Source organism: Vulpes vulpes, chromosome X (assembly GCF_048418805.1).
Source record: "Vulpes vulpes isolate BD-2025 chromosome X, VulVul3, whole genome shotgun sequence".
NCBI classification, from domain to species: domain Eukaryota; kingdom Metazoa; phylum Chordata; class Mammalia; order Carnivora; family Canidae; genus Vulpes; species Vulpes vulpes.
This window is the reverse complement of record NC_132796.1, coordinates 42,082,815-42,110,218: the sequence shown is the minus strand read 5'-3', so window position 1 is coordinate 42,110,218 and position 27,404 is coordinate 42,082,815. Positions and strand designations below refer to the sequence as shown.

General features: G+C 55.4%; 3 protein-coding genes across 30 annotated transcripts; 2 read left to right on the top strand and 1 right to left on the bottom strand.

The window, feature by feature from the left end:
- Positions 1-2,523: 2,523 nt before the first annotated feature.
- Positions 2,524-7,948, top strand: WDR45 (WD repeat domain 45). Of its 11 annotated transcripts, none has more exons than XM_025982398.2 (11): positions 2,524-2,770; positions 4,306-4,377; positions 4,507-4,581; positions 4,670-4,774; positions 5,674-5,782; positions 5,906-6,000; positions 6,472-6,551; positions 6,667-6,875; positions 6,956-7,057; positions 7,141-7,286; positions 7,530-7,948. In XM_025982398.2, exons 2-11 carry the CDS (start codon positions 4,323-4,325, stop codon positions 7,637-7,639), a joined length of 1,086 nt encoding a protein of 361 aa, XP_025838183.1. In that variant the 5' UTR covers positions 2,524-2,770; positions 4,306-4,322; the 3' UTR covers positions 7,640-7,948. The 11 variants fall into 11 exon arrangements, with proteins under 11 accessions (XP_025838183.1, XP_025838182.1, XP_025838184.1 ...); XM_025982397.2 differs by having other exon boundaries at positions 2,524-2,804; XM_025982399.2 differs by having other exon boundaries at positions 2,524-2,870; positions 5,677-5,782.
- A 47-nt stretch (positions 7,949-7,995) lies between these two features.
- On the top strand, positions 7,996-11,229 carry PRAF2 (PRA1 domain family member 2). Its single transcript, XM_025982405.2, has 3 exons — positions 7,996-8,616; positions 9,760-9,977; positions 10,396-11,229. Exons 1-3 carry the CDS (start codon positions 8,438-8,440, stop codon positions 10,533-10,535), a joined length of 537 nt encoding a protein of 178 aa, XP_025838190.1. The 5' UTR covers positions 7,996-8,437; the 3' UTR covers positions 10,536-11,229.
- Positions 11,230-11,635: 406 nt separating this feature from the next.
- On the bottom strand, positions 11,636-26,915 carry CCDC120 (coiled-coil domain containing 120). 18 transcript variants are annotated; one of them, XM_025982389.2, is made up of 13 exons: positions 26,459-26,825; positions 21,691-21,855; positions 18,923-18,992; positions 18,384-18,426; positions 18,064-18,154; positions 17,783-17,916; positions 16,963-17,103; positions 16,277-16,571; positions 15,858-15,920; positions 15,443-15,617; positions 15,221-15,319; positions 13,316-14,236; positions 11,636-12,808 (listed from the first exon to the last, which is right to left on the bottom strand). In XM_025982389.2, exons 5-13 carry the CDS (start codon positions 18,110-18,112, stop codon positions 12,694-12,696), a joined length of 1,992 nt encoding a protein of 663 aa, XP_025838174.1. In that variant the 5' UTR covers positions 18,113-18,154; positions 18,384-18,426; positions 18,923-18,992; positions 21,691-21,855; positions 26,459-26,825; the 3' UTR covers positions 11,636-12,693. The 18 variants fall into 18 exon arrangements, with proteins under 18 accessions (XP_025838174.1, XP_072600323.1, XP_072600324.1 ...); XM_072744222.1 differs by lacking the exon at positions 18,923-18,992 and having other exon boundaries at positions 18,327-18,426; positions 26,459-26,499; positions 26,707-26,771; XM_072744223.1 differs by lacking the exon at positions 18,923-18,992 and having other exon boundaries at positions 18,327-18,426; positions 21,691-21,750; positions 26,459-26,901.
- Positions 26,916-27,404: the final 489 nt, after the last annotated feature.

The window sequence follows — 27,404 nt, the reverse complement described above, 5'->3', positions numbered from 1 at the left end:
TTATTTATTTATTTATTTATTTATTTAATTTATTTATTTATTCATGAGAGACACAGAGAGAGAGGCAGAGATACAGGCAGAGGGAGAAGCAGGCTCCATGCAGGGAGCCTGACGTGGGACTGGATCCCAGGTCTCCAGGATCACACCCTGGGCTGAAGGCAGGCGCTAAACTGCTGAGCCACCCAGGCTGCCCACTTTCTGCTTCTTTTTATGCCTTTTTATGCCTGATCATGTCTGTTTGGAAACAGACATCATAAATTTTACTTTTTTAGGTGCTGGATTATTATTATTCTTATAAATCTTCCTGACCTTTGTACTGAGATAGTTAAGTTACTTGGAGACAGTTTCCTTTTTCAGGGTCTTATGATTTGTTAAGTGGGTCTGGAGCAGTACTAAGTCTACAGTTAGTTTTTTTTCCATGACTGAGGCAAGACTTTCCTGTGTATTTTACAAATTGTGAGTTTTCCCAGTCTAGTTTATAGGAGCAAGAACTATTCCTTGCCAGTGTGCCAGGCCCTGTTCCCTCTAATTCATTTGGATGGTCCTTTCCCTAGCCTTGGGTAGTTTTTTCGGTGCATGCACTGATCACTAACTCTGCTGAATGCTCACAGGGGACCCTCTGCAGATTTCTGTGATTCTCTCCCTGTGCAGCTCTCTCTTGATATTCTGTCCTTTGAATTCTAAGTACCCTTGTCTCTCTGAACTATCTCAATTTAGGGAGGTCATCAGGGCTTTCTAACTCAGTCTCCCCTTCCTGTGCTATAGGATGGAAACTCTCCAAGCAGTATGCTGGGCCAATTGTCAGGCTCATCTTGTTTCTCATTTTTCAGTGATCACTATTTTTCACTGCCTGATGTCTATGTCTTGAAAACCATTGTTTGATGTATTTTGTCTGGTTCTTTTTGAGGGGGGAGAGTTGTTTCAGGTGAGAAAGCCAACTCAGTCCCTGTTCCTCCATCTTGATGGCAAGTAAATGACTGAGGTGTTTATTTCTGACACCTTTTGATAAGGAGACAAACAGAATTTGCCAGTAACAACAGAGAAGAATCAAGCATGATATATCTGCTGTTTGAATTGAGTGACAAACTGAGTGTTGTTGTTCCATTAGTTGAGATGAGGGAGACAAGAGGGTATTTGAGCCAAAAAAATCTGAGATCTGTTTGGATGTATTAAGTGTGAGCTACTTTAAGAGACATCACAAGAAGATGTCATACAGGCCATAATTTACGTATATACGTATCTAAGTCTGGTGTTCAGGAAAAAGGTCTAGGCTAGAGGCCTAAATTAGTGGATCTCCCAAATATTTGCAATAATTAAGGATACAAGAGAAGTTGAAGTCCCCTAGGGAGAGAATATTGACTACAAAAGCAAAGGGGCCAGAGTCATACCCAAGGATGCTCTAATATTTGGAAATTGGATAAAGGTGGAAGAGTAGACAGAAACAGGATAAAACCAAGAGAGTGAGAGTAAGAAACTGGAATGCATTGGGCAGTCATAGGAGAGGGTAGGGAAATGACTGCTGGTTTAGCAAGATTATTCACAGGTGATCTGGTTAAGAGCCGTCTCAGAGACATAGGAATAGCAGAACCCAAACTGAATTGAGTTAAATATGGTCTGGGACATGAGGCAGTAGACACTGAAGAATGCCACAAAACTGGCCTTGCCAAGGATCACAGCAATGGAGTCACACCTAGGGCAGCATATGGAGCCCAAATTCACAATATGTTGACAGCCTCATACATGAAACAACCCAGCTGAGCAATGCTACATTTATTCCATGGAATGCCAGCAATCAGTTACAAAGTTGGAATTAAAACAGACTTCTATTATATGTTAATAAAAAATTTAAAAAGCATCAAAACAGCACTTGAGAAAAACCATGGCTAGACGGTATCAATGTCAATGCCCTGATTGTAATGTTACTATTAATTTTATATGTTACCTTTGGGGGAAACCATTAAAAGTACATCTGATTTCTTTGTATTATTTCTCAAAACTACATGTGAATCCACAGTTACCTCAAAAGTTAAAAGCTGAATTTAAAAAGTATTTCCAGGGCAGCCCAGGTGGCTCAGTGGTTTCGCACCGCCTTCAGCCCAGGGCCTGATCCTGAAGACCCTGGATCGAGTCCCATGTCAGGCTCCCTGCATGGAGCCTGCTTCTCCCTCTGCCTGTGTCTCTGTCTCTCTCTCTGTGTCTCTCATGAATAAATAATAAAATAAAATCTTTAAAAAAAAAAAAGTATTTCCAGTAGGCACATAACTGGTCTTTTTTCCCCCACGGTAAGCATTTACCTCTTACCAGTAAAAACCCATTTTTTTGGTTTTGTAAACAAAACCAAGGGCGGGGAGGGGCTGGCTTCCCCTGGGCAAGGGGAGTTTCAGCTTTCCAAGGTCTCCAGGTCTGTGGCCGCCCCGGCCTCCCCACCCGCCTCTCTGGAAATCTGGGAGGACAAGCCAGGAAGGCCGCTCTAGCCCACCTCGGAGGCCCAAGTCTCGTTAGCCCAGAAAGTTAACGCCTCTCGCTCTCTGAGCAGGACCGAACTGGGGAGTGCTCGGCCCTCTTCCGCTCAGCAAGGGAAAGTGTCTCTCGCCCACCCTCCTCGGCTCCCTCAGACAGCCAGGCCCTTGCACAGCCTCTGGAGGATGCCACTATGACTCACATAGCTGCAAAGACCTGGAACCCCAGTGAGGAGAGCTGCGGCCGCGTTTTCCGGCCAGGATGAGTCACTTCCGGTCACAGACTCCCTCCCCCGGAAGTGAGACCTAATGTAAACACCGGAGCCGGGCGTCTGGGCCCGGGAGGTCAGAAAACCGGGCCGCGGGCGGCACCGACAGCTGGGGTTGGGATCGGGCACGCGTGGAGGTCAGGTTTGTCCAGGCAGCGGAGAACTGGGGCATGATCCCAGAATTGGTTGGAGTCTGGGAGAGGGTTAGGGTAGTGGGTCCCTTGAACCGAGCGAGGTCTTGGTGGTTAGGAGGAGTCTCGGACAGGCAGCCTAAGTGGGTGCGGGCGTTGGAAGGAGTATGTGGGCGGTCTTGGTTATGAGGAAATGGAGGCATCCAGGGGCAGGGTTCTTGGGTAGCAAAGAACTTTGGAATTTGGGTCCAAAAAGGGGTTATGGAAGGTGGGGGTGTACTAAGAATTAGTCTTTGGGGAGTGAGACGGTCCAGTGGAGGTGGCACAAGGGGGGGAGGGTAGGTTTGAGCTCTTGGAGAATGGGGAGGGGTGTACTTGGGCAAAGGTCTTGGGGAGATGGGGGGTTTGAAGGGAGTATGGGTGCTCTAGGGCAGGAATCTTAGAGGGGCCTGGGGCAGGCGTCTTGGTGGGGTTGAGTTGTTACAGGTGGGGGTTTGGGGAGGTGTGTCCTAGGCAAGTCTTGGTGAGGAAGGCGTGCCCTGAGGCAGGGCGTTTGGGGCGGGGATAGAGAATCTGGAGGAGGAATATAAGAGGGATGGGATTCCTGGGAGTAGGTTCAAGCCAGTCTGCATTGGAGTCAGTGACAAAAGCACATGGAAGGGGATGTCCCAGGAGTGGACGATTGGATGATTTGAAATCATAGGGGAATCTGTAGGGTATCTAGGGCATAAGGGGGCCTGGGGTGCATCCACGCTGGCCCTGGTTGGACAGAGGTTAGCATGGCATGAGAAGGGGTCATCTGGAGCTAGGCATGGGATCCTGAGGGGGTTTGGAGAAGCCTGGGAAGAGGGAAGGTGTGCGAGGGCTCTGACATGGTGGAATAGGTTGGGAGCCTCAGAAAGGCAGGAGGAGAGGAAGTCCTGTGGGTGGTGGACCAGGGCCAGGTCCAGGGAGGTGTGGGAAGAAGTGAATGTCTTAGCCCTCTTTCCCTGTTTATTGGCAGGTGGTGGAGTGGGATGCTAAGCACAGGTGTGAAGATGAGAAGTGGGTGGGAGGGGGGTGGTTCCAGGCCACATGGGGCATATGGACCAGGATTGGCTGGGTGTGGGGAAGAGATATCACTAGGGCAAGGGCACCCTCTACCCCATTATTTCTGGACAAGCAGTGAGGGCCAGGGAGTAAGAAGGAGATGAGGAGTCCAAGTCAAGGGAGACCTGGAGCTGGGGTCAACCAAGTGGAAGAAGATGGAGAAGTTTCTGGCCATGCTCTTTGGGGTCATGGAAGCTTAGTGACCCCAGGACTATCCCCCTTTTTTGTCTTCTTTGTGGCCCTGCTGGGAGCAGTAGGTAGTAGAGGAGGAGGAAGAAGTCATTTGAGGACAGGAGTTCTGGGACTTGGAGGGCAAGCCCCAGGACTCTTCCCAACTCTATCCCCATTTGTGTCCAGGGAAGCAATCCTGGACCATGACTCAGCAGCCACTTCGAGGAGTGACCAGCCTCCGTTTCAACCAAGACCAAAGTGAGAGAGGCTTGTGCTTGCACCATTGTGGGTGGGAGGGAGGGAAAGAATGGCCAGAGGTGGGTGTTAAGTCCCTAGCTTCCAGCTGGGCATCCTTTCAGGCAGCTCAAATTTCCCTCATCCTCCCAGGCTGCTTTTGCTGCGCCATGGAGACAGGTGTGCGCATCTACAACGTGGAGCCGTTGATGGAGAAGGGGCATCTGGGTGAGCCGTTGGTGAGGGTGGGGCAGTGGGCAGAAGGGATGGGCTGGGCCTTGGTTCCCACCCCTACTGACACCTGGTCCTTGTCCAGACCACGAGCAGGTGGGCAGCATGGGTCTGGTGGAAATGCTACACCGTTGCAACCTGCTGGCCCTGGTGGGTGGTGGTAGCAGCCCCAAGTTCTCAGAGATCTCAGGTAAGTGCCCTCATCCCATCCTCTGCCCTCAGCCCAGATTCCCCAGAATCCTGGCTTCCCCAGGCACCCCGAGGCACTGGCAGATAAAGATGGTAGAGCATCTCAGAGTCCCACAGTGAGGCTTACAGCTGGGAAGTCGTGGATCTTACCGCTTGAGAAGCTTGGTGTTTTGCCTTCACTTAACACTTACTGAATGCCTCCTGTCTGCCATGTCCTTACCTGTGGAGCACTTGCTGTGAGCCTGGGACTGTTCTAAGCACTCAACACATATTAACTCACTTAAAGTCTCATGGTAACTCTCTGTGGCAGGAAGTATTATTAACCCCATGTTTACAGATAAAGAAATTGAGGCTGAGATCCAGAGAGGTTAAATGACTTTTCCAAAGTCACACAGCCTATTGGTCTAAAAATCTTGAAGCATCCTCCCTGGTGCCTTCTGGCTTTGGGCCTCAGGAGCCATTTGTTCTAAGGGTTTTTGCTGATCCCACTGGGACATGGAAAGAGAGGCCTGGGCGTGTCACAGAGCCCTAGGATCCATTGCAGAAGTCCTCTAGGTGTATGTATTGGGAGCCTGGAGGCAGAAATAGTTACTGAGGGGGAAGTTATAGGCCTGGGTATAAGTCCCTGCTTGGTTCCTGATGGGCAACGAGGTCCTTGGCCAGATACTCACCCCCCTCAAGCCTCTGTTTCTTCATCTGTAAATGAGTATAAGGGTTTGAGAAACCTGTTCTGTCAGCCATCATATCCACAGGCGCTCATGCCATAGGAGGCTCACATTGGTGTTAGCAAAAGGTCAAGCAAGTGGGTTGAGGTCCCATGGGGAGTAGGGGTGGGTCCTGTGTCATCAGGGCTGCCCCTCGCCCTAAATCTTGGCCCCGACAACGTACCCACCTGCCCAGCAGTGCTGATCTGGGACGATGCCCGGGAGGGCAAGGACTCCAAGGACAAGCTGGTGCTGGAGTTCACCTTCACCAAGCCAGTGCTGGCTGTGCGCATGCGCCATGACAAGTGAGCCTGAGGAGGACCCGGGTGGGGGAGGTAGGAGGTCCCCCACAGCAGGCAAGAGGGTTAGTCCTGGATGGGCATCCTGCCCTCCCCTTACGGACATCCTGCATTGTGTGATGCCCACAGAATTGTGATCGTGCTGAGGAACCGCATCTATGTGTACTCCTTCCCTGACAGTCCCCAAAAGCTGTTCGAGTTTGACACCCGGGACAACCCCAAGGGTGAGAGGACCCAGATACGCAGGTGTGAGGGCAGGAGGCAGTGGATGGGGCAGAGGGACAGAAATGAGAGAATGGAAGAGGCACCAGAGAAGCCAGGAAAGAGGGGGCAGAGAGAGAGTCTTTGTGTAGAAATGCTCAGGTGGACTGAGAGCTGCTCACATTCTCAGTCTGTCCATCTTTCCATCCTTTTAGCCAGTTCTCTGCCCCCCTCCTACCCCCAGGTGCCCCAGATAGCAGGTCAGAAACACCCAGTAAGGACACGGGTGGCTGTGCCAGGGATCCTTGGGCCCTCCTGGGGCCGCCACAGCTGCATGGGGAGGTGGGGAATCTGCCTGGCCACTTGGGGGGTTCCATGGGTAACCTAGATCACAGAAGGTCAAGGCCTGGCCCTTATGCAGCTTCTGTCCATTTTGAGACTCTGCTCCCCCTCACCAGCGCCTGCCCCACCAACATTGTGTCCTCACACCCTAGGGCTTTGTGACCTCTGCCCCAGCCTGGAGAAACAGCTGCTGGTGTTCCCAGGACACAAGTGTGGGAGTCTGCAACTTGTGGTGAGCTGCCTAGTGGGCAAGGGTAGGTGGGTAAGTGGGTGAGCTGGCTCCTGTGTGGATGGTTGACCTCTGCCTTCTGGACTACCCCAAGCCCAAAGTGCTCCTTCTGCCACAGGACCTGGCGAGCACAAAGCCTGGCACTTCATCTGCTCCATTTACCATCAATGCCCATCAGAGTGACGTGGCCTGTGTGTCCCTGAACCAGCCAGGCACTGTAGTAGCCTCAGCCTCTCAGAAAGGCACCCTCATTCGCCTTTTTGACACACAGTCCAAGGAGAAACTGGTGGAATTGCGCCGAGGCACTGACCCTGCCACCCTCTACTGGTGAGCCTAGGGTATATGTGGTGGGCTGGTGACCCCAGGCCACATGGCACATGGGCCTCACTGCTGGTTGTGTCTTCCAGCATCAACTTCAGCCACGATTCCTCCTTCCTCTGCGCTTCCAGTGACAAGGGCACAGTCCATATCTTTGCTCTGAAGGATACCCGCCTCAACCGTCGCTCTGCGTGAGTACGCTCTGCCCTGCCCTGCTGTGTCCCCATCCCCCTGCCCATGTACCACACCTGGGCTTAGCCAGTGCTGCCTGCAGGCTGGCTCGTGTGGGCAAGGTGGGGCCTATGATTGGGCAGTACGTGGACTCTCAGTGGAGCCTGGCGAGCTTCACGGTGCCTGCTGAGTCAGCCTGCATCTGCGCGTTCGGTCGCAATACTTCCAAGAACGTCAACTCTGTCATCGGTGAGTGGGAATGGCTCTTGATTCGGGGTATGGCATGGGGAAAGTCCTGCATTTTGGACCTGCAGGAATTTTAGGGCATGGAAAGCCTGAGAGAGCTAGAGTGGGCAGCTCAACGCCACCATGAGAGGGATGGCATGTGGACAAAGGCCTGGAGGTAGACCATGGGCCCTGGGTCGCTGGAGAGGATCAGAGCATGTGGCTTCAGCAGCTTTTAACCTTTAACCCGTTCCCCCCCTCTTCCAGCCATCTGTGTGGATGGGACCTTCCACAAATATGTCTTCACTCCTGATGGAAACTGCAACAGAGAGGCTTTTGATGTGTACCTTGACATCTGTGATGATGATGACTTTTAAGGACACTGTGGGTTGTGCAAGGGTCCTGCAGTGGCAGCAGATTGCAAAGCCTTCAGGGGATCAGGAGTGCTGTGGAAGCTACCAGCCCGCAAGCATTAATGGGGCAGGTGCCCACCTTCCATTCGGCAGCACTATGCCTAAACAGCTCACTTCCCCCAAGCACTTCTCGGTGACTGTGTGCCTGCAGGGCCAGGCCGGGGACCCAGGGAGGGAGCAGACCTCCTGGGGCTCCCAGCCTGAAGAAGACTGCTAGGGACCCAGAGGGAGTGCCTGATTAAATCTGTGGGGATTAAAAAACCTTCCCAGAAACAGACATCTCTGATGTGAATGTGAATAAAAGGCCCTTGATAGTATTCACGGCTGGACCTGGGGGGTGTGGGTGGGGCCTGGAGGAAGTTCCAAGTAGGTGTGACCTCTTGGACCTCTTGGACAAGAAAGCAGGATCACCCCGTCGTTCTAACAGTTCCTATCTGCATGTCCTAGAATGCCTGCTGCGTGCTTGCGCCAACACCGCCCAGAACAGTCGCCCTCGGGCGCCCCCACCTGGGGATGAATGGGATTGTCTCTCCCAGCTGTAGAGACTTGATTTCCCGGCAGCCCCTGCAGCCTTACAGTTCAGGCGTGTTTGCCGGTGTTTCCGGTCACATGTACTACTGTTGCGTAGTCTGCCCAGCTGGTTAAGAGAGCTGTCTCTCCGCCCAGACTTCATTTCCCGGTGTCCCTCGCAGTGGCGTGGGGTGTAACGGGGGTTGTAGTCCGGCGGCTCTTCTGGCTGGTCCAGCTACATTGACCGGCAGGATGTCGGAGGTGCGGCTGCCACCGTTACGCGCCCTGGACGATTTCGTTCTGGGGTCGGCGCGCCTGGCGGCTCCGGATCCGTGCGACCCGCAGCGTTGGTGCCACCGCGTCATCAACAACCTCCTCTACTACCAGACTAACTACCTTCTGTGCTTCGTCTTCAGTCTCGCTCTGGCTGGGTGAGGGAGGGAGGGAGATGTTGGTTGGCCTGGGACGCCTGCGGGGCAGGGAGGGTGCACCTGGGGGATCTTGAGATGGGGGATGGCAAGGCTGGAAGGGCGAGTTCCTTAGAGATGGAGAACCTACAGGGCCTGGGAGGGGAAACTTGAAGGAAGTCCAAACGTGGCTATAAGGAGTGCCTTGGGTGGGCTAGGGCCCTGAGGATAGAAGGTCAGGAGGATGGAGAATGTGGGACTGGAGGAGAGACTGGGTAAGGAGCTGGACCTGAAGATAAGGAGGGCTTGAAAGTGAAAGTGGGGGTGGAGGGGGAAGATGTGAGTGATGGGGCCAGATTAAGGTGGCCCTGGAGGACTTAGGGCAGGGACAGGGATGTGGTCAAGTTGAAGGGTTGGAGGGATGGGCTGGTAGAGGCTCTGAGCTTGGACGGGAGCCTGGCTGTGGTTGGAACGTTCCAGGAGCAAGTACCTCTTGGGGAACTTGAACCAGGGGTGGAAGGCCTGAGAGCAGAGAGGGGTGGAGAACCTGGAGGGATTTGGGCAGGGTTGAAAGCGACCCTTTCAAGGGGTTCTAGCAACGATGGAGAGAGAGATCTATAAGATCTCTCTTATATTGGATAGGGAATTTGAAGTGGAGAAGTCTGGAAGGGGTCTTGTAAGAACTCCAGGGAGCAGGAAATGTCTGGAGACAGAATGCCTGGAAGGGGAATCTACAGGGCTGGGCCCATAGGGTGGAGTTGGGGGTGGGGTCTAGGGGGTTGGAGAGGGGCCCTGCCGGGGGGGGGGGGGGGGGGGGGGGGGGTAGGGTTGGAAGGAAAGAACTGGGAAGGGCTGGGAGCCTGGAGGCCTAGCGGGATGAGAGGGCCTGAAATGGGAGAGCTAAGAAGATTGGACTGTAAGATTGACAAGAAAGAAATGAGGGCCCACAGGGCTCTTGGGAGTCGGAAGCCCTGAAGGGTGGAACTGTTGGGAGACAGGGCTGGCAGGAGTTATTTGGCGGGCTGGGGGACCCTGAAGGGGGGAGGGGAAACCAAAGCTCTTGGGGCACGGGATTGAGTGGATGGTGGTCCGGGAGGCTTGCAGGCTGGGCAGCCCTCCCCACCAACCCCCGTCTGCTGGGCTAGCTTAGTCCCATTGTCCTTGCAGGTACATGCGCCCGCTGCACACCCTCCTAAGCGCGCTGGTAGTGACGGTGGCCCTTGGTGTGCTGGTGTGGGCGGCTGAGACTCAAGCAGCTGTGCGCCGCTGCCGTCGCAGCCACCCCGCCGCCTGCCTGGCTGCAGTGCTTGCCTTCGGCCTCCTTGTTCTCTGGGCCGTGGGCGGCGCTTGCACCTTCCTGCTCAGCATCGCAGGGCCCGTGCTTTGTGAGTATCTGCTACCCCGCGACGGCCCAGCCCGATAGCGGCCAGCGCCTGCGCGCAGTGGCAGGCCAGCCCTGCCCTAAGAGGGGGCTGGGACGCCAGGCGGGCATGGCCACACCCCCTTGACAAAGCGCTTTCCCTGGATTTGCCTTCCTTCTGAGAATACCCCTCTCATTACTGCCCTTTCAGGCCTCACTCTTGGTATTGTCTTCCACCTGCCACGTCCCTGTTACCCTATGCCCTCCCTAGCCACGCCCCTGTTGCAAGGCTCATTCCTGGGCCACACTTTAAGATCAGAGGCATCCAGGCCACTGGCCACTCTATGGGCCTGCCTGTGCTCCAGTTCCCCACTCTGGGCCCCCATTGGCTAGAAGCTGAGGTCTCGTCCCACTGACCCCACTCCTCTCGACACTGCCCGCAGTGATTCTGGTGCACGCCTCCCTGCGCCTGCGAAACCTCAAGAACAAGATCGAGAACAAGATTGAGAGTATTGGTCTCAAGCGGACGCCAATGGGGCTGCTACTGGAGGCGCTGGGACAAGAGCAGGAAGCTGGATCCTAGGAGTCTAGGATCTGTACCCAAGACCTGGAGAATGCCACCCCACCCTGACCAGTACCAGGACCCAGAGCCCTTTCCTAGCCCATAAAATTGAGGGGCCCATCCAGTTCAAAGAGCAGAGGACATGTGAGACCGTTCCCCCACCCAGGTCCAAAATTGGGATATCTCTCCTACCCAGCCCCCATTACCTAGGGGACCACTCTTCCCCAGCCCTGAACTTGGGGCTTGGAGACCAGAGCATCCGTGGCCAGCCTCAAACTCTGGACCCAGAGATACTCCAACCCCCAGTCTGGGACCTGCCCATCTACCATGCTCATCCCCAAAGCTGGGATCTGGGACCAAGGCATTCTCTTGAACCCGGGATTAAGGCTCTTGACCCTACCCCAGCTTTGAAACCAGGTCAGGGCATTGCCAAATCTTGAACCCTGGCCCCAAGTGTTCCCAGCCCCCTTCAGGACAGAGGATTCAGGCATCCTGACCCTGTTGAACCCTTGGTTCCAGGTGACCCAAACACTCACAAGTCCCACTTGCCTCCCTCCAGCTTCCAAATTTCAAATTTCTACAGTGATGAGGACCATGGGGTGGGGTGGGGTGGGGTGGGGTGGGGTGGGGTGAGGTGAGCCAAGCCCTGACCCGGCTTGGGGCATCTGTATCAGTGTTACTGCAACAATAAAGGCTGTTGCATCGCTCGAGCCAATGTGGGCTTCTGGGGTAAAGTCCATGCATTTCAATGACCAGAAGTGGCCTTCCGCTTTTCCGTTCTGCTGGACTCTGGATCTCTTTCTGTCAAGTATGTGGACTGAAGGTGGGGGGCCGCTCGCTCTCAGCTCCTTTTTTGAACCAGTTACCTCTAGAGTGGCATTCACGCACAAGATAGTTAAGGGCAGAGTGTTTCCTATCATTTGTATCACTGAGGGCTCTCGTCCAGGGCTGGCGAGGAATCTGAGCACATCACAGCAAGTAAGTCCAGAGTGGATGACGTTATCACAGGCTATTTCTGGTGTTGTATCTTTTGTAATGTGGCATCATAAAACTATATTACCTGGTCTTACCCACAGGTGTGGGGGCCCCAGGCAAGGCAGACAGAGGAATGACACACTGAGTTCAGTTTACACATTTATTATAGAAATCCCCTTCCAGTGTGGGTTAGTGTCTTGGGCCCAGATCCATTGGTAAATAAAGAAAACTTTAACACCAGGTAAAGGAGGTAGGGGGACCCCCAGCTCCAGAAAGTCACAGATAGGTATCATAGAAAACACAGCTTGTGTAGATTTGTTTAAAAAGTGGTGGATGGAAAGAAAGCCAAAGGAAGATGTGACGTAGCCTGTGGCCAGACGTCACCTGAGGATTTTACTGGCATCCACTAGATACCAGGTTCCACCACCGCAGCATCCCAGGACACAACACACCCGATAGCTCTGCCCTTTGGCCCTCCTGCAGGGCTGGCTTCCTGATTGGGACAGAATAGGGCAGATGGTGCCACCAGAGGCTGGGCCATCTCATCCTGTGGGCAGAGGCAGCGGGCACAGACAGGCAGACAAGGACTGTGCTCCCTCAGGCACCCCCAAGGGTAGGAAAATGAATCCAAGCCCTCTACCCAGACTTTAGTCCTTCCAGATGTGGGCAGAGAGCCCACCTCCCCAAGAACTTCCCTGGTGGGGGGTGGCAGGGAGTTTTGTTAACACCAGAGTCTCCTGGATGCCCTGAACAGGGCCCTGAGACCCTCTATGGTCCATTTTATTGGTGGGAGGTATGCTCCTGAATGGAACAGGGTGGGCACGGGGACAGGAATGAACCCAACCAGGACGAGATCACAGTTTCCCTTTTATAAAACGTCTAGTGTTGGGGGGGGGGGGGAGACAGTGAATACCTAAATCACAACTGTAAACAGAAATGGAGGAAGGGGCTCAGAGTCCCCATTACACTATCCCCCCTCTTTTGAGCTGGCTGAGGGCCCCAGTTCCCAGCACAGTGTGAGAGGGGAAGCAGGGTGTCAGACACCTTCGTGCATCTACAAGGAGCCAGGGGCCTTGGAAGAGCAGGTCGGCACCCCCCAACCCCCATGACTGAGAGCAACCACACCCCAGGGTTTGGTGAGGTCAGCTGTGTGCTCCCCAGATTAAAGTCGTGCCCGGGCCAACAAAGGGCATATCAGAAGGGGTCAGACCAGTGTCCCCGGGGTCTGGGGGTCAGAACTGGAGGACTGCTCCCCCTCTAGCGTCAGGTCACTTAAACGAGCGCTCAGCTCCGGGGGGTACAGGAAGTCCGCGTAGTATCTTTAGAAGGGGTAGCAGAATCCAGACAGGGTGGCAAGACAGAGGAGAGAGGAAGAGACGGACAAGACACAGAAAGAGAGGAAAAGAGGCTCGTTAAAGAGGTGGAGGCAGGCACGGGACAGCACCTTTAGGCTTGCAAGCGTAGGGGCGCAGCAAAAGGAAGAAGAGAAAGGCGAGGGGCCCAGGAGGCCCTTCCTCCCAGCACCCTGCTTTCAAGGCTCATTTTTTCAGCTGACATGCACGGTTTTGTTCAAATATTAGAATTCTTCTACAGTCTGGCAGAAGACTACTGCTGCTGCTGCTGCCAGGGCCCAAGACACCCCTCCACCGAGATAGACCCCAGGGATTCATGCAGGTCAGGCAGGGCATGGGACCCTGGGCTGAGGCTGAGGCTAGTTCTCTGGTGCTCTGAGTCCTTAGCTACCATGACTGGCTGCTCCGAAACCTGGATACCCTTGCCATCTGCCTCAAGAGACCCCTACCCATCAGTAAAAGCACCCCCCATACCTGCCGGAGACAGGGGGTGCCGTGAAACTCCTCGAGTGCGGGAGCGGCGCCTGGCTGGGGGCCCCATACAGCGCCTGGCCCACCTCATAGCAGCGGGCATGGAGGAAGGGTGGGTGTTGCGGACCCATGTGGGGGAGCACGGGCCGGCGCTGGGGCCCGGCGGCCAGTCCCGAGTTGCGGATGTACCAGTCCCGCAGCCCCTCCAGGGCAAGGTTCTTATGGCTGCTGCGTTCACCAGCCTGGGGGATACGGGTGGGTGGGGGCATCCACAGCAGGGGGTTTGGATGCCCCTCTGGACCCTCGGTGGCGGCAGCCTCCAGGGGCAGGCCACAGGGCTTGGTGCGGGTGGCCCGGGCGTGGGGATCCTTGCTGCGGAGGAGGGGGCTGCTGCCATCTGCTGCATACACGGGTGGTGGGCCTGGGAGCACGGTGAGGAGCCCATCCCGGCGGGAGAGGGGTCCTGGGACCTCAGCTGCTGGCAGCAGCTCCCCCCAGCCTGCCCCGCCACCACTACGGGGCAGGCCCCGGTCCAGGGAATAGTCCAAGAGGAAGTCCCCGCACGCAGGTGGGAGCCGGGGCACCCCACGGGAGGCAGGGGCAGCTGAGCTAGGCCGGGCAGCCCGGGGAGGGTCTGGGGGGCCAGTCGTGCGGGAGGAGAAGGCAGGGGTGGGTTGTGGGCGCTCATACAGCACCTCACTGCTCTTGCAGACCGGGGGGCCGGTGGCAGGGGGAGCCAGAGGCGCAGGTGGGGAGCCAGCTCCCCCACCGGCCGCCCGGTCCACAAGCAGGGCCTCAGAGCTGTTGCTGCGACGGGTGCGGGCTGCAAAGAGGGAGGCACGGTCGGAGGCGGGATCTGCCCGGGGGAAGCCCATCTGGGAGTCCTGACTGCCGGACCACTGGCGAGAATGGAGGCCTTCAGGTCTGGGGATACAGAGGTGGGGGTGACGGGAGTAGCATCAGAAATAGCAGGCCAAGTGCCTGCCGGACCCCACCTCTTCCTGAGCTTTCACTGGTGCATCTCCGAAGGAGACCCGATTAGAAACCGCATGTATGCAGGTGCTAAGCGGGGGCATGTAAAAGGCGGTGGAGGTTCTGTCCCATGTTGGGGGGCAGAGGGACGGAAGATGTATGGGATGCTGATGTGTATCAGTGCCAAGGGAGATGGAAGCACGTGCAGGGCTGGAGAGGAAGTAAGGACAGGGGAGGGCCAGCAGAGGGCTTTCCCCAATACATGGGATCCTCAGCCCTTCCTGCTCCTGGCCTCCTCCACGATGGGGTCCCAATCCTGGGGCCTGGAATTCAACTTCCCAAACTCTCTGTCCCTACCATGTGTATAAACCACCCCAAACTATCATCCTGCCAGCCACTATTCCCAGAATGTAGGTGCCCTACAGACAGGAGCTTTGTTATGTTCACAGCCTGGGAAAAGCAGGCGCTTATCAAGTATTTCTTCAAGTAGAAGGATACGGTGGTTAGAAGCATGGACTCTAGAATCAAAGTGGCCTGGGTTCAAACACCAGGTCTTCAGTTTAGTATCACGTCACTTAACCTCTCTGTGCCTCTGGCTCCTAATTTATAAAATGGGAATAACAACGGCATCTACCTCACAGGGATCTAAGGACAATTACGTGAGTTGACACCATGGAGAGTACCAACTCCCAGCAGATGTTAGGCACTCAGTACAGGTTAAACAGAACTTATTATGTGCACAGTGTCCTTCAGAGGCAGATACTACAACCATCTCATAGATGAGAAGCAAAGATTCAGAGAAGGGAGATGACTTGTTCAAAATATACCTTTCAAAGCCCAGCCTCTCACATCCCACACCCTTTGCTAATGCTCTTCTCATCAGAACTACCCCTTCCTTCCTCTGGTCATCAAACCCACCCTCAAGAGTCCCCTTACTTGCAGAGCTGGGGGCCAGTGCCCCGGGTGAGGACAGGGGTGGCAGGCACACTTCGTCCCTCAAAACTGGAGGCACTCCTAGGCAGCGAGCGCGTGGGGCTAGACAAAAGACGGGCAGGCCCAAGTGGGGGCCTGGGTTAGAGACCATATCCACCTCCTGCCCCAGCCCAGGCTCAGGAGCCCACTCCCAGCTCCCTGGAGAGGGAAGGGGCTCACCCTCACCTGGTGGGGCTGGCCACAGAGTTCCGCCGGTTCTTCAGATCCCCATAAAGATCTGACGGCGGTGGTTTCCATGGGGTTCGCCGCTCGGGGCTGCCCCCAGACACTGCCCGAAGTTGGTCCCAGGCCTTGGGTGGTGAGGCGCGCTCGGCCAGAGGGAAGCAGCCACGGGACTCCTCTGGGAGGAAGGCAGCAAGTAGGGGAGAAGTCAATGAGAGAGAGCCTGGGGGGCTGCAGGCAGAGGGTGGGGCAGGAACTAAGGCAGGAGGCTGGAAGTGGGAATGATGAGCGGGTCAGGGTGATGCAAGAAAGATGGGGGCCCCATGTGAGGATGGGGTATGGCTAAGGAGGGGTTAAAGAGGGAGTGGAGGGGCTGAGCATCAAAGGATGGGTGGACTTGGGGCACAGGGGTCCTCACCATTGTCATGGCTGGCCCCAGACTCTGAGAGGGAGCTGCTCTCTGAGTGCAGAAATACGTCTTCTATAAGCGAGAAGGGGGAGACCCGGGCCTATCAATGCAAGGCCTGGGTGCCCTTCCCTCACACCCCTGGATGGTCTCCTCTCCGCCCTGTTCCTTCCCAAGAACCCATCTTTACCTGAATCCAAGACTACCTGAGGCTTGGCTCCTGGTTTTCCTGGTGCCATTTGGTCAAGTTCCCAGTGGCCATACCCTTACTGCAGGGCCAGTCTATCACAACTCCTCTCCCGGGTCAGGTCCCTCAAGTCCCACCCAGCTCCCCACCTTTCACTGGCTGGCTGCCTACCCCACCCCTATCACGTCCTTCCACCCATGCCCACTCTCCCGCTTTGACCTGTGTGAACACAGGGCCGGCTCACCTTGGCTGAGCTGAGCAAGGCGCGTGCCCAGGCAAATTCCTTGGGCAGTGATGACTGGCCCGGTAGACAGGGGCAGAGGCTGTGGCGGTGGGAGTACCGGGAGGCCCAGGCGGGCCCGGAGGTCCCCAAGCTGTTCTTCCAGCTCGTGCAGCCTCCGCAGCGCATCTGCCTGGACCTGGCGCCGGCGCCGGCGCTGCTCAAGGCTCAGCTCAGGGGCCAAGGCTAGGCGGCGAGCCGCAGCCGCAATTTGCTGCTGTACTGACACTTCACGCTCCAGGGCCTCAAGAGCCAGCTCCTGCGGGGCCCACCCAAGAGGGCAGGATCGGACCGAATGTTCGAAATGGCCAAGCATGGGGCATGGGGGGTGAGGGGTGGGGGGGCAGAGGCTGTCTGGGCTGGAAGAGGAGCCTATTCTGGGGCGGAGCTCATTTCTTCTGCAGGCGGTGCCTGTCCTGGTTAGGGACTAGACATACTCATCTTCCCCAGGTGAGAGGCTTATCACAATGACGATGATGCAGGGGCCCAGCATCTTCCTTCAGAGCTGGAACCCACATCCCTCAAGCCATTCTCTTCTCACCTTAGCCTCTCCCTCCCCTGGCCACAACTCCAAGGCTGCCCAACTTCCTCTGGGCTCCTCCTCTGTACCTGGCCCACCCCCATCATGCTCCCTAGGCCCCTCCGTTCACCTCAGCAGGGCATAAGGAGTGGTGTGCAGGGTTGGGGTGCGAAGGAGGGTAGCCTCGGGCTGCAGGGGGCCGCCGGCGGACCAACTGGGGCCGTTCACCAGGCTCTAGTGGACACTCAGGGGGCAGCTGGCCAGTCAGCTCCTGGTGGGGGCAGGGGACAGAGATTACCAAGGGTTAATTGGGGGAATGGGGCAAAGCGGTAATGACTCCAGAAGTCCTACTAGGAGCTCAGCAATGTTCAGCTGCCCATGCCTGTTACTCCTCCTCTTTCCTCTCCATTCTCCACCCAACAGGTATGCTGTGGGCTCTCAGCCCTCAATGGCCCAAATCCCTGGGGCAGTGGGCATGGGAGGTAGGGAGACCTGCTTTGGAATCCAGAATTCTTTATTCTTTGTAAAGGCGACCCAGTCTATACACCACACATTCTGTAACACCCCCCCTCAGAGCCTGGGGCTGCATGCTCGGAACTGCATTATTTCTGGCAAACCGCGTAGACATTCACACCGAGAGGGCTAAATCAAAGCTGTAACCCACCCCTTGGCAGTTTCAGGTCAGGTTTTACTGCCAGATTTTGGAAATAAGTATTGTTTTTGAGGGTTTGGGGGGTTCCAATTGCTGATAGGGAATTGGAGGCCTGTACTGCCGCATTTTAGTGATTTCTAAGACATCTGAGTTGGGCTTTGAGGAACTAGAGGGTGACAGGGAATCTGCAGCCCAGACAGGTGGCTCAGCAATTGGTGCCACCCAAATCTGCCTACTTGGGGGCCCCATCCCCTCACCGCCCCCTCTCAACCAAACGCTCTTAGGGTTGGGCCCTCACCGCCTCCTGGAGACACACTTTGCGGAGCTCCTGAAGTTTCAGGCTCAGGGCCTCCTGTAAGGCCCGCTGCCGGTCGAGCAGCCCCCGCAAACGCTCTGACTTCACCTGGGGGGCAGCTTCTCCGAACAGGGCAGCTAGATACAGAGGGAGCAAAGTTCAGAGCAAAGATCGGCCAGGGTATCCTGGTGCAGCTGTGGGGCTGGGGACCAACCCTTTCCAAGTAGGCAGGTGGTGACTCAGAGCAGGGGAGGAGAGGCAGAGAGGGAGAACTGGTCACCTACCTGAGGCATTGAAGGTGGGAGAGCTGATCAGCTGACCTTTGACTTCCATCCTGGTGCTGTCGAGAGGCCGTGGCTGATGGCTGGATAAGGCCTGGCAGTGACGCATGGGAGCCATCAAGGGAGCATTCTGCATCCACTCCCCCCTGCCCCTACCGAACTTCCCGCACCCCAGCTGGGAATGAGGGGTACCCTGACCCCACCCACCTGATGGACTTGCCCTCTCAGAATCTATATCAGCGCCTGGACCCACTGGGTCCTGGTACCTTGGTTCCCTTCCCATTGAATGGAAGCACAGCACGCGGGGAGCTGGGCGGACTTACAACGCCTCCTCAGAGGCCCATGGGCCGCAGTCAGGAGTCTTGCCTAGGGAGGGAGAATTAACAGTACAGATTCAACCAACTGTAACAAGGATAGGCACCAATTAAGCACCTCGATCGTGTAACAGCCACCTTCCATGCCACACTGAATCTTCCTACCACCTTTTGATGGCAACTCTGGCATTATTGGCCTCCCATTTTCGAGATGAGGGCAGTAAGGCACAGAAGGATGAATACCCTGCCCATGGCTAAGGGTAGCTCAGGCCCACCCCTCCAGCCTGATTCTCCTCCACTGGAGCAGTTCCAACCCCACCGATGCCTCATGAGCTCCCCGCCTGGCAGGCCCCAGGGCCCTTGCCCAGGCTATGGCTGCCATCTGGAGTGCTTTTTCCACACCATGCCTCTCCAACCCCTGGTTCTCACTTAGATTCTGGGGCTTAAATATCACTTCCAGAGGTGCGCCCCTATATACGGCCCCTCACAATGGCTGTCCAGCAAGAGACTGTGCTTCCCTTGCACGTTCTCGAGGACAAGAAACATACCTGTTCTGTTTTCAGGGTATCTCTGGCACTCAGAACACTTCTGAGCAAGCAGCAAGTGCTCAATGAATGGCTGTTACAGAAATGAAAGAACGCTAAGGTAGCCAAGCTGGGGATCTAGCAAGATGTGTGGATCTCTACTTGTCCCAACTTCATCCTGCAGCCCCGATGCAGCACGGGGAGTGTTCACTTAGTCCCAGGACCCCTCCAGCCCCTCTCCCCACCCCAATCCGTCCTGTACCCAGCACAGGGAAGTCACCCTGCTGGGACTGTGAGCAACAAAGTCCACAGCTGCAGATAACAAGCCTCCTGCCTCCTGCTTCATTCTCTGCCCCCAGACACCCTGGTTGACCATAGAGCCTCCCTTGGCTGGCTGCCAGCCCTGCCCTCATCCCCTCCTCTGGAGTTTGCTCCTTCCCTCCCACATCCTGCTCGGTCCCCAGCTGACATCACCTCCCACCACCTGGTGTGACCTTAGGTGGCAGGCAACTAGGAGGGCCTCATGAGGCCACAGAGGTCCCATCCCCTCCTAATCCTCAGCTTGTCATGCCATGGGGACCAGGTGTGAAGAAGACCCAGGCAGCTAAAGAAGTGTAAGTTCAAGCCCCTTCCCCATCTATCTACCAGGTGATGGGGCCAAGCTGCTAATATGGTGCCACCAGTCCTGCTACTGACTCCACAGAGTCTGTACGCCTCCCAAAAAACAGTGGCTCCCTGTACTCAACCTCAGGGTCAGAGGTCAGTCCCTAGAGCCTTTCTGCACATCCCGGCAGCAATGTGCGCTTTGCAGATGCCCACACTCCAAGGTCTGATACTGCCCAGCATGGCAGGGTTTCCTCGAGGTCCCAGCTCAGCCTCTTCAGCCCCTAAGCTCCTGGAGCTCCTTCTTCCCCAGCCCTTTTGAGTCTGAGGAACTCTCCCAAGGTTCCCCTAAACCTTCCTCCACCCTGACAGGAACTTCAACTCCTCCCCACTGGGCCCATTCATTAGGATTGCTCCCACATCCGACGCTGGGCTGCCTTGAGCCTTCCTTCCCTGAGAGCTCATGGCCCTGGAAGTCAACACGGGGTCTAGACAGGAACCCCTACTCCACCCTGTCAGCCTGACCTCAGGGACATAGCTTAGGCCTGAGTCATGGGGTCACTGGGTAGGCTAGACACAGGGTCAACGCCCCACACCCCCACACCCAGCTCCCAAACCTCTGCCTTTGACTCGCCTGCCCTCTGCCCTCATATTTGCCCCAGGGTTGAGAACTGCCCCATCCCCACCTGGAGACTGTGAGAAGGGGGATCCCAGTGGTCCCCTGCCATAACACTCCCCCACCCCAGCCCCCAAGTCCTGTCTTAGGATAGGCTGCAGCAGGAGAGCTGCAGAGGGTACCCCACACACCCACCCAGAGGCGGGCCCAGCAGGTTTTTCAGGTCTGTCCGTCTGACACCACAGCCGAGAAAGAAATTCCTGGCTGTAATGACTGTTTACAACCAAGACACCTCACCTGGGTGGCACGCTGGCACCCTCTGTGGGACCCCCCCCATTTCCATATCTTGCCACTATCGAGCCAAGTACAAACTCCCAATGTCTGGGACTGCTCCCTTCACTGACCTAGAGCCCTCCTCCCAAAACTCTGGGTGAACAGATGGGGGGCAGGCAGGTGTCGGGAAGTAGTTCCTCAATAGCCCAGTCTGGGCTTTCCCGAGGGGCTAGGTCCCAGGTTGCAGGAAGGCAGAGGCTACTCCCTAAGGGAGGAAGGGGGAGAGGAAGTAGGAGGGACAGTGGAGAAGGGGGAATCTGGCTTCTCTTCTCCCCCATTCCTTCCCCTCGTTCATTTCCGGCAAGGAATCGGCTTCACGCCAGGAGAGGAAATTAGATGTTTTGGGCTTCGCTCCTCTATTCAGGCTCTCCTTCTCCACTGCACCCCTCACATAGACCTGGCTTTCTCCCACAGGAAGCCTCTGTATACCCTATACCCTTCTCCCCCGACCCTGCCCCTGGGCCCCCTGTTTCCAGGTGCTCACCAATGCCAGACAGGTGCTGTGAGGTAGCCTCAGGTACCTCAAAAAATAGTTGTCTCAAGCAGGCCCTGTTCCAGCTGGTAGTGGCAGTGAGCAGAGCGGGTGAGGAGTGGGTGAGCAGTGAGCTTAGTGGCGGATGCCTAGGCCACCTCCCACTAGGCAACAGCCCAGCCTACCTGGCCAGGGACTGGGCCAGCCCATATGTCTTAACCCTTGCTTGCCTGTCACCAGGGCTCAGGCCCTTAGGGGCAAGTCTCAGGGCCCGGTCCCTCTAGGGTGTCCAGCATGGCCAAGAAAATAGCCCAGACATCCCCACTTACCCCAGTAACCTAGTAGAGAACTGAGGAAGAAGGGCAAAGGGTCGTGGGTGTGTGGGGCTGCCTCTGGTCCTACCGGGTGCCCACATCAGACCCTGCCTACCCCAGAGTAGCACTTGGGAGCTGGGGATGGGATTCCTGGGACTTGCTGAGCACACAGGAGGCCTTGGGTATAAATCAGATGTGTGTCTCTTGGCAGCAAGCATCACATACCTGGGGTCCCTACCCTTCCCTCCCAGGGCAAGGCATGGGTGAGAGAAGGTTTGGTGCAACTTCCATCCTCACTGGGGTAACAGTTTCCCAAGCTGGGGACAGGGGGGGTCAGCTTTTCCAAGGAAAGACCGGGGCTTTGAGACCCAACCACCTTCCATGCCTCCAGAAGAAATCATCCCAGCAAACTGACAAAGAGTGCATGTGTGCATCCCTCCTGGTCCCTACAAACCTGGGAGGATGATGCAGACCCAGCTCTTCATAGCCAGCTTGCAGATGTGGAGGCTAGGGCCTGGAGAGGTGAAGAGGCCTGGTTCTGATCACAGAGACATAAGAGCAGGTGGACTCAGAACTTAGGGGGGCCGGGTCCTGGCTTGGAGGCAGACAGAGGCTCCTCCTGCAAGGGAGGAGGAGTGGGGAGGGGACTCATGCTTCTTTAAAGCCAGGCTGGCTCCCCCCCCCCACCCGCCACTCCTCCCCCTTGGGCATTTCTGGCCAAGAGTCTAGGAAATTGAGGGCTCTGGCCTGCCCCAGCACATACCACACATCCTGTACTCCATTTGGGACCATCTGCTCTGTGACCTCAGGGCCCAAGCCCAACCAGGCCCTGCAGCAGCCCATGCTGTGATGTGAAAGAGTAGAGTGAGGAAAGCTCCCTCCCCACTTGGCAAGGGGGCCAAGCCTGGAGGGGAGTGCTCTATCAGCAATGCCCTACACCTCCTATAAGTGTATATATACACATTCTGCGGAGGGCTCCTGCCACCCTGCCCACCTATCTTCCTGGGGGTGAGATTTCTGGCATGGGACACAAAGGGTCCTTTCATCTGCCCCCTTCTCCCTCCTTCATTGCCTAGGGCTGCTGGAGGCAGCAACCATGAGGTGGGTGGCTGGGTGCTGACAGGGTGTATCCCCTCAGCCATGGCCTCTCCTGCCTCTTGTAGGACACCAAGAATGCTGGGAAGAGGGATGCTTATGAAACCAGAGCTTGAGAGGGACAAGGGTATCTGGCTAGCAATGCAGACCGAATATCCTGGCTTAGCTTTCCTCATCTGTAAAATGGGTAAACAGCTGTTACAGAGCAGACAGAGGCCAGAGTCACTTTGGAAGGCATTTCAGAGTGCAAGGAAACTCACACCATGTCATTAATGACTGTTAATAACAACAATAATAACCCTAGGGGCACCTGGGTGGCTCAGTGTTTGAGCATCTGCCTTCGGCTCAGATCATGATCCCAGAGTCCTTGGATCAAGTCCCACATCGGGCTCCCCGCAGGGAGCCTGCTTCTCCCTCTGCCTTTGTCTCTGCCCCTCTCTGTGTGTCTTTAATGAATAATTTTTTTTCTCATGACTAAATTAAAAAAAAAAAAACCTGTGCAGAAGTGGGCTGGTACAGGAGTAAGGAGGGGAGGGCAGGTAACTGGCCTCTTGAGCCAGGCAGACAGGTGGGGACAGAATCATTTGTTCCAGTCCACAACTTTTAACAGCCTGTAAGATGGCCAACCTCTAGGCCCCACCCTGGCCGGGACCTGAGCTTCATGTGGCCTCATGTAGAGGTAGCAAGTAGTAGCTCTAAGATTCAACCCTGGGCAGCCCTGGTGGCGCAGCAGTTTAGCGCCGCCTGCAGCCCGGGGCATGATCCTGGAGTCCCAGGATCGAGTCCCACATCGGGTTCCCTGCATGGAGCCTGCTTCTCCCTCTGCCTGTGTCTCTGCCTCTCCCTCTCCCTCTCTCTCTCTCTGTGTCGCTCATGAATGGATGGATGAAATCTTTTAAAAAAATAAGATTCAACCCTGCTCTGCCACTTATAGCTCTGTGACTGACTGCCTGGACAAGTCACTTAACCTCTCCAGGCCTCAATGTCTTCATCTGTAAAATGGGGGTGACAACATGTACTTCACAGGACTGTTGTGAGCATGACATGAATTAATGCACTGAAATCTTGCTTAGGACAATAATTCGCCTTTGGTTAGTGCTCAATATGTATTGGCTGTCATAATTATACTATCCCTCCCAATTCAAACTCAGGAATGTGTGTGTGTGTGTATATATTTTTTCTTTTTTGAGACAGAGCTGAAGAGCTGGTATCCCTCAGCTTCACCTGATAAATTTGCAACAGAGTTGTTTTTCTCTGAAATAAATTTGTCCAATCTCTCACTATCCAAAGAAAAGAACTCAATGTATTCAGATGTACTGCTAAGACCAAGCTGGTATGCTTCAGCCTCCAAACCCTCCCTACTTGCTATCTAGATACCGAACCTTCCCCAATGATTAAACCAGACATATTTGAAACAGAGCTGTTTTCTATCATTATCAGACCTCTTGCTACTCAACATCAAAAATTCAGGAACCAAACATATTCAGGTAAATTCTCCAAATGCTTACTACCCATATACAGGAACTGAAAGGATTTGGATACACCTGAGGTAGAACCGTTATCCCCCACTCTCTGAGCTTTCCCTCACCGGACAAAATGCAGGAGCCAAATATATTCACACAACACAGTACTCTTACTATCCCAACTCTTGCCACTGGAGCTCAGGGAGATGAATCAATTTGAATATATTTTTTTAGTTGGAGTCGTTATCCCTCATTATCTGAACCCTCCCCACTCACTATGTAAAATGCAAAAGCAAAAAACCTCCAGGTAACTTGGTATCTTTCACTGTTGGAATTATCCAAGCTCTCCCTCTCAGAAGTCAGGTGCCAAACAAACATCAGAACAATGAAGGACACTTGTGCTGTTATTAATAGGTTCGGGTAGAGGCACCTGGGTGGCTCAGACAGTTAAGCATCTGACTCTTGATCTTAACTCAGGTCTTGATCTCTCAGGATTGTGAGTTCAAGCCCCATGTTGGGCTCCATGCTGGGTGTGGAGCCTGCTTAAAAAAATAGGTTTGGGACACCTGAATGGCTCAGTGGTTGAGCATTTGCCTTCAGCTCAGGTTGTGATCCCGGGGTTCTGGGATCGAGTCCCACATCAGGCTCCCCTCCAGGGAACCTGCTCCTCCCTCTGCCTATGTCTCTGCTTCTGTGTCTCTCATGAATAAATAAAATCTTAAAAAAAATAGGTTTGGATAAATGTTTTAGATAAATGACATGGGTCAAATATCTTGTTATTCAAGTTCTCACTACTCTCTATGACAAATGCAGGAACAAAACAGAACTGAATAACATGTTACCTTCTCACTATCCAAATTCTCCTTGCCTGTCCTCAGAATCAAGGAGATTCAGTGAGAGAATCGAGAATCTTGTATTGCTCTTACTGTTATTGTCACTACTGGATAGGACTGAATCTAACACCCAGTGACACTGACACACACACACACACACACACACACACACACACCTGCCCCACAGATGTGGGATGGACTTAGCACTGCAATTTGTATTGCTTACAGTTGAGAGAAGGGGGATAGAACCCCCCATCCCCATCTCACCCCTACCAAGCCTCTGGCTTGGAATGGACTTTTTCAGGCCACGAAAGCAGAGATCATGTACACCCAGGTTCAGGACTAGGAGATAGGGGTAACATGACATGGAAGGTTCCCACATACCCCTGTGTTCCCCACTCCTGCATGTTTGCTCACCACACCCCCCACCTTGACACGGGGCAGCCCCCAACCTAGCCAGGCTGGAAACATGATCCAGATCTCGGACTCCCAGAGAGTCACTGAATAATTTAGGGTGTTCTTTCACACTTGGGGAGGGTGGGGGGTGTAGGAACAGTTCCATGCCCCCCTGGAGCAGGCAGACAAATGCAAGCTCTGAGTGAGATCACTGGGTGGGGGTGAAGGACATCACAAATGAAAACCTCCTTAAGCCACACAGGGCCTCACAAGGCTTCTTGCTCTTATTCATGCTGAGAGGCATTTGGGATGAACCCGAGATAATAGGAACATTGGAACCTCCGAGTTCAGGGGCAGGGTATAACAGGACTCAGTTCTTTTGGGCTCAGATGAGATGGAAAATGGGTGTTAGGAAGAGGGAGATCTGACTGGAGCGGAGGGGCACGGTAAGGGATAGGATGGAGGCTTCAGGTTGGGAGAGGATGAAGGAAGAGAACAGGAAGGAGCGCAGGGGGCAAGAGAGAATCGGAGTCATCGTAGGATGGAGGTCAGGAGGCAGGACAGAGAAGGAGCCAAGACACTGGCCAGGGGGTGGGATGGAGTGAGGTTCAGGACAAGGGTCAGAGAAAAAGTAGGGGGCAGCAAAGAACAAAAGAGCAGGGCAGGGTTAGTATAGGATAGCTCTCAGAAATGATGATGACAGGCCAAGACAGTGCTCAAGGAAGGGGATAGGGAAAAGGGCAAGCTCCGGATGGAAGTAAGGAACAGGAAAAGACTGGAACAGAATAAGGATAGGAATAAGGACAGTGATGGGACAAGAGAAGTCAGGGGAAAACAGCACAGGGCTGGGGGCAGAGACAGGGCAGGAAACAGAGGGCCCACCCCTAAAGGGGGTGGGCCAGGTTGGAGATGGGGAGTCAGGAGGGCACCAGGAGGATAGTACTGGGGGGGGGAGAAAGTTTAGAAATCAGAGGTCAGGAATCCAGACAGACCTGGATCAGACTGCGGTTAGGGGGACAGGACATGACTGGAAGGAGTTCAGGGGCTGGACAAGAGTTTGGGGCACAGGCCAGAAACTGGGATGGTCGGGACAAGGCAAGATAGGCTTCAGAGATGGAACAGGGTCAGGCCAAGGATCCTGAGAACAGAACTGGGTGGAGTTTGGGGTCAGGACTGGGTTTGGGGGAACAAAACAGGGATTGCGGATCACGCCAGGCCAAAATATGGTTAGGTGGGGGGTCAGATCGGGGGTCCTGGGGCCAAGACTGGCCAGAGCTCGGGGTTAAAAACGGTGTAGTCAGGTCAGGTAGGAGTCGGGAGTGCGACCACAGGGTCAGAGGTCGCGGGTGCGCGCGCAGGTACATTCCCTGTTGGCGTTTCCGGGCCCTCACTCCGCCCTGTCTCCTCCCTTCTTCTCCAGGCGGGCGTTACTCACCTAGGGTCCTCGTCCCGCGACGTAGGCGAGGTCGCTGTGGGCTAGGAAGGGTGGTGGGTTGCGACCCTCCCTCGCCGCCGCCCGCTCGTCCCCGGCCTCGCGCCTACTCCCCTTCCGCGCCCTGCCCGTGGGCCGCTTTTGGCCGCGCAACTGTCAGCCGTGGGGGCCAGACTGGAGGTGCGGGGAGGGTGGGAGAGGCGCGCCGGCTCGGCCGCGGTCGGTGGACCCCGGACCCCCCCCCCCCTCACCTCGGGTCCGTCTGCTCCCAGCTGCACCGACACAGCCGTGGCTGAGCGCGAGCCTGGGGTGAGGTGGGGGGACGGGGGGCGGGGCGCGAGACCACAGCAGCGGCGGAGACCTAGTGCGCAGGCGCCAGTTTGGGTCTTCGATTTTCCTGCCCTCGGAGCGCCAGGAGCGAACCAGCTGGGAGCGCGTGCGCACACGCTTCCTCGAGGGCGGTGGAGCGCTCCCCCGCCGAGGCCACGCCCCCCCAGTGATCAGCCGACTGCCCCTCACCCGGAGTCACCCCCCCCCCCCGCAAACCCCCAAGCAGTACCCGAAACTGCCTTTTTGGGCCACCACCACGTCTCTAAACTCTCCTCTAAACTTCTGTGTCCCCCAAACCACCCTCCATCATTCCCCCAACTGTATCCCCAAACTATTGTTTATTGATCCCAAGCAATGCCCCCAATCCACCCTCCGTGGACTCTCAAACTGTAAGAATAAACTACCCTTCACTACCCCCAACTCGTTCCCCCAAACCGTCTGCAATCAGCCCTGAAACCATCAACCTCCAAAGAGCACTTCCAAATCACTCTCCCATCTATCCCCAGTACACACCGAAAACAACCCCATGGACCCCGAATCAGTCTCCATGTCCCCTCCTAACCATACTCTGCAGCCCAAAACTATACCTCCAAACCACTCTTCAATGACCACTATACCC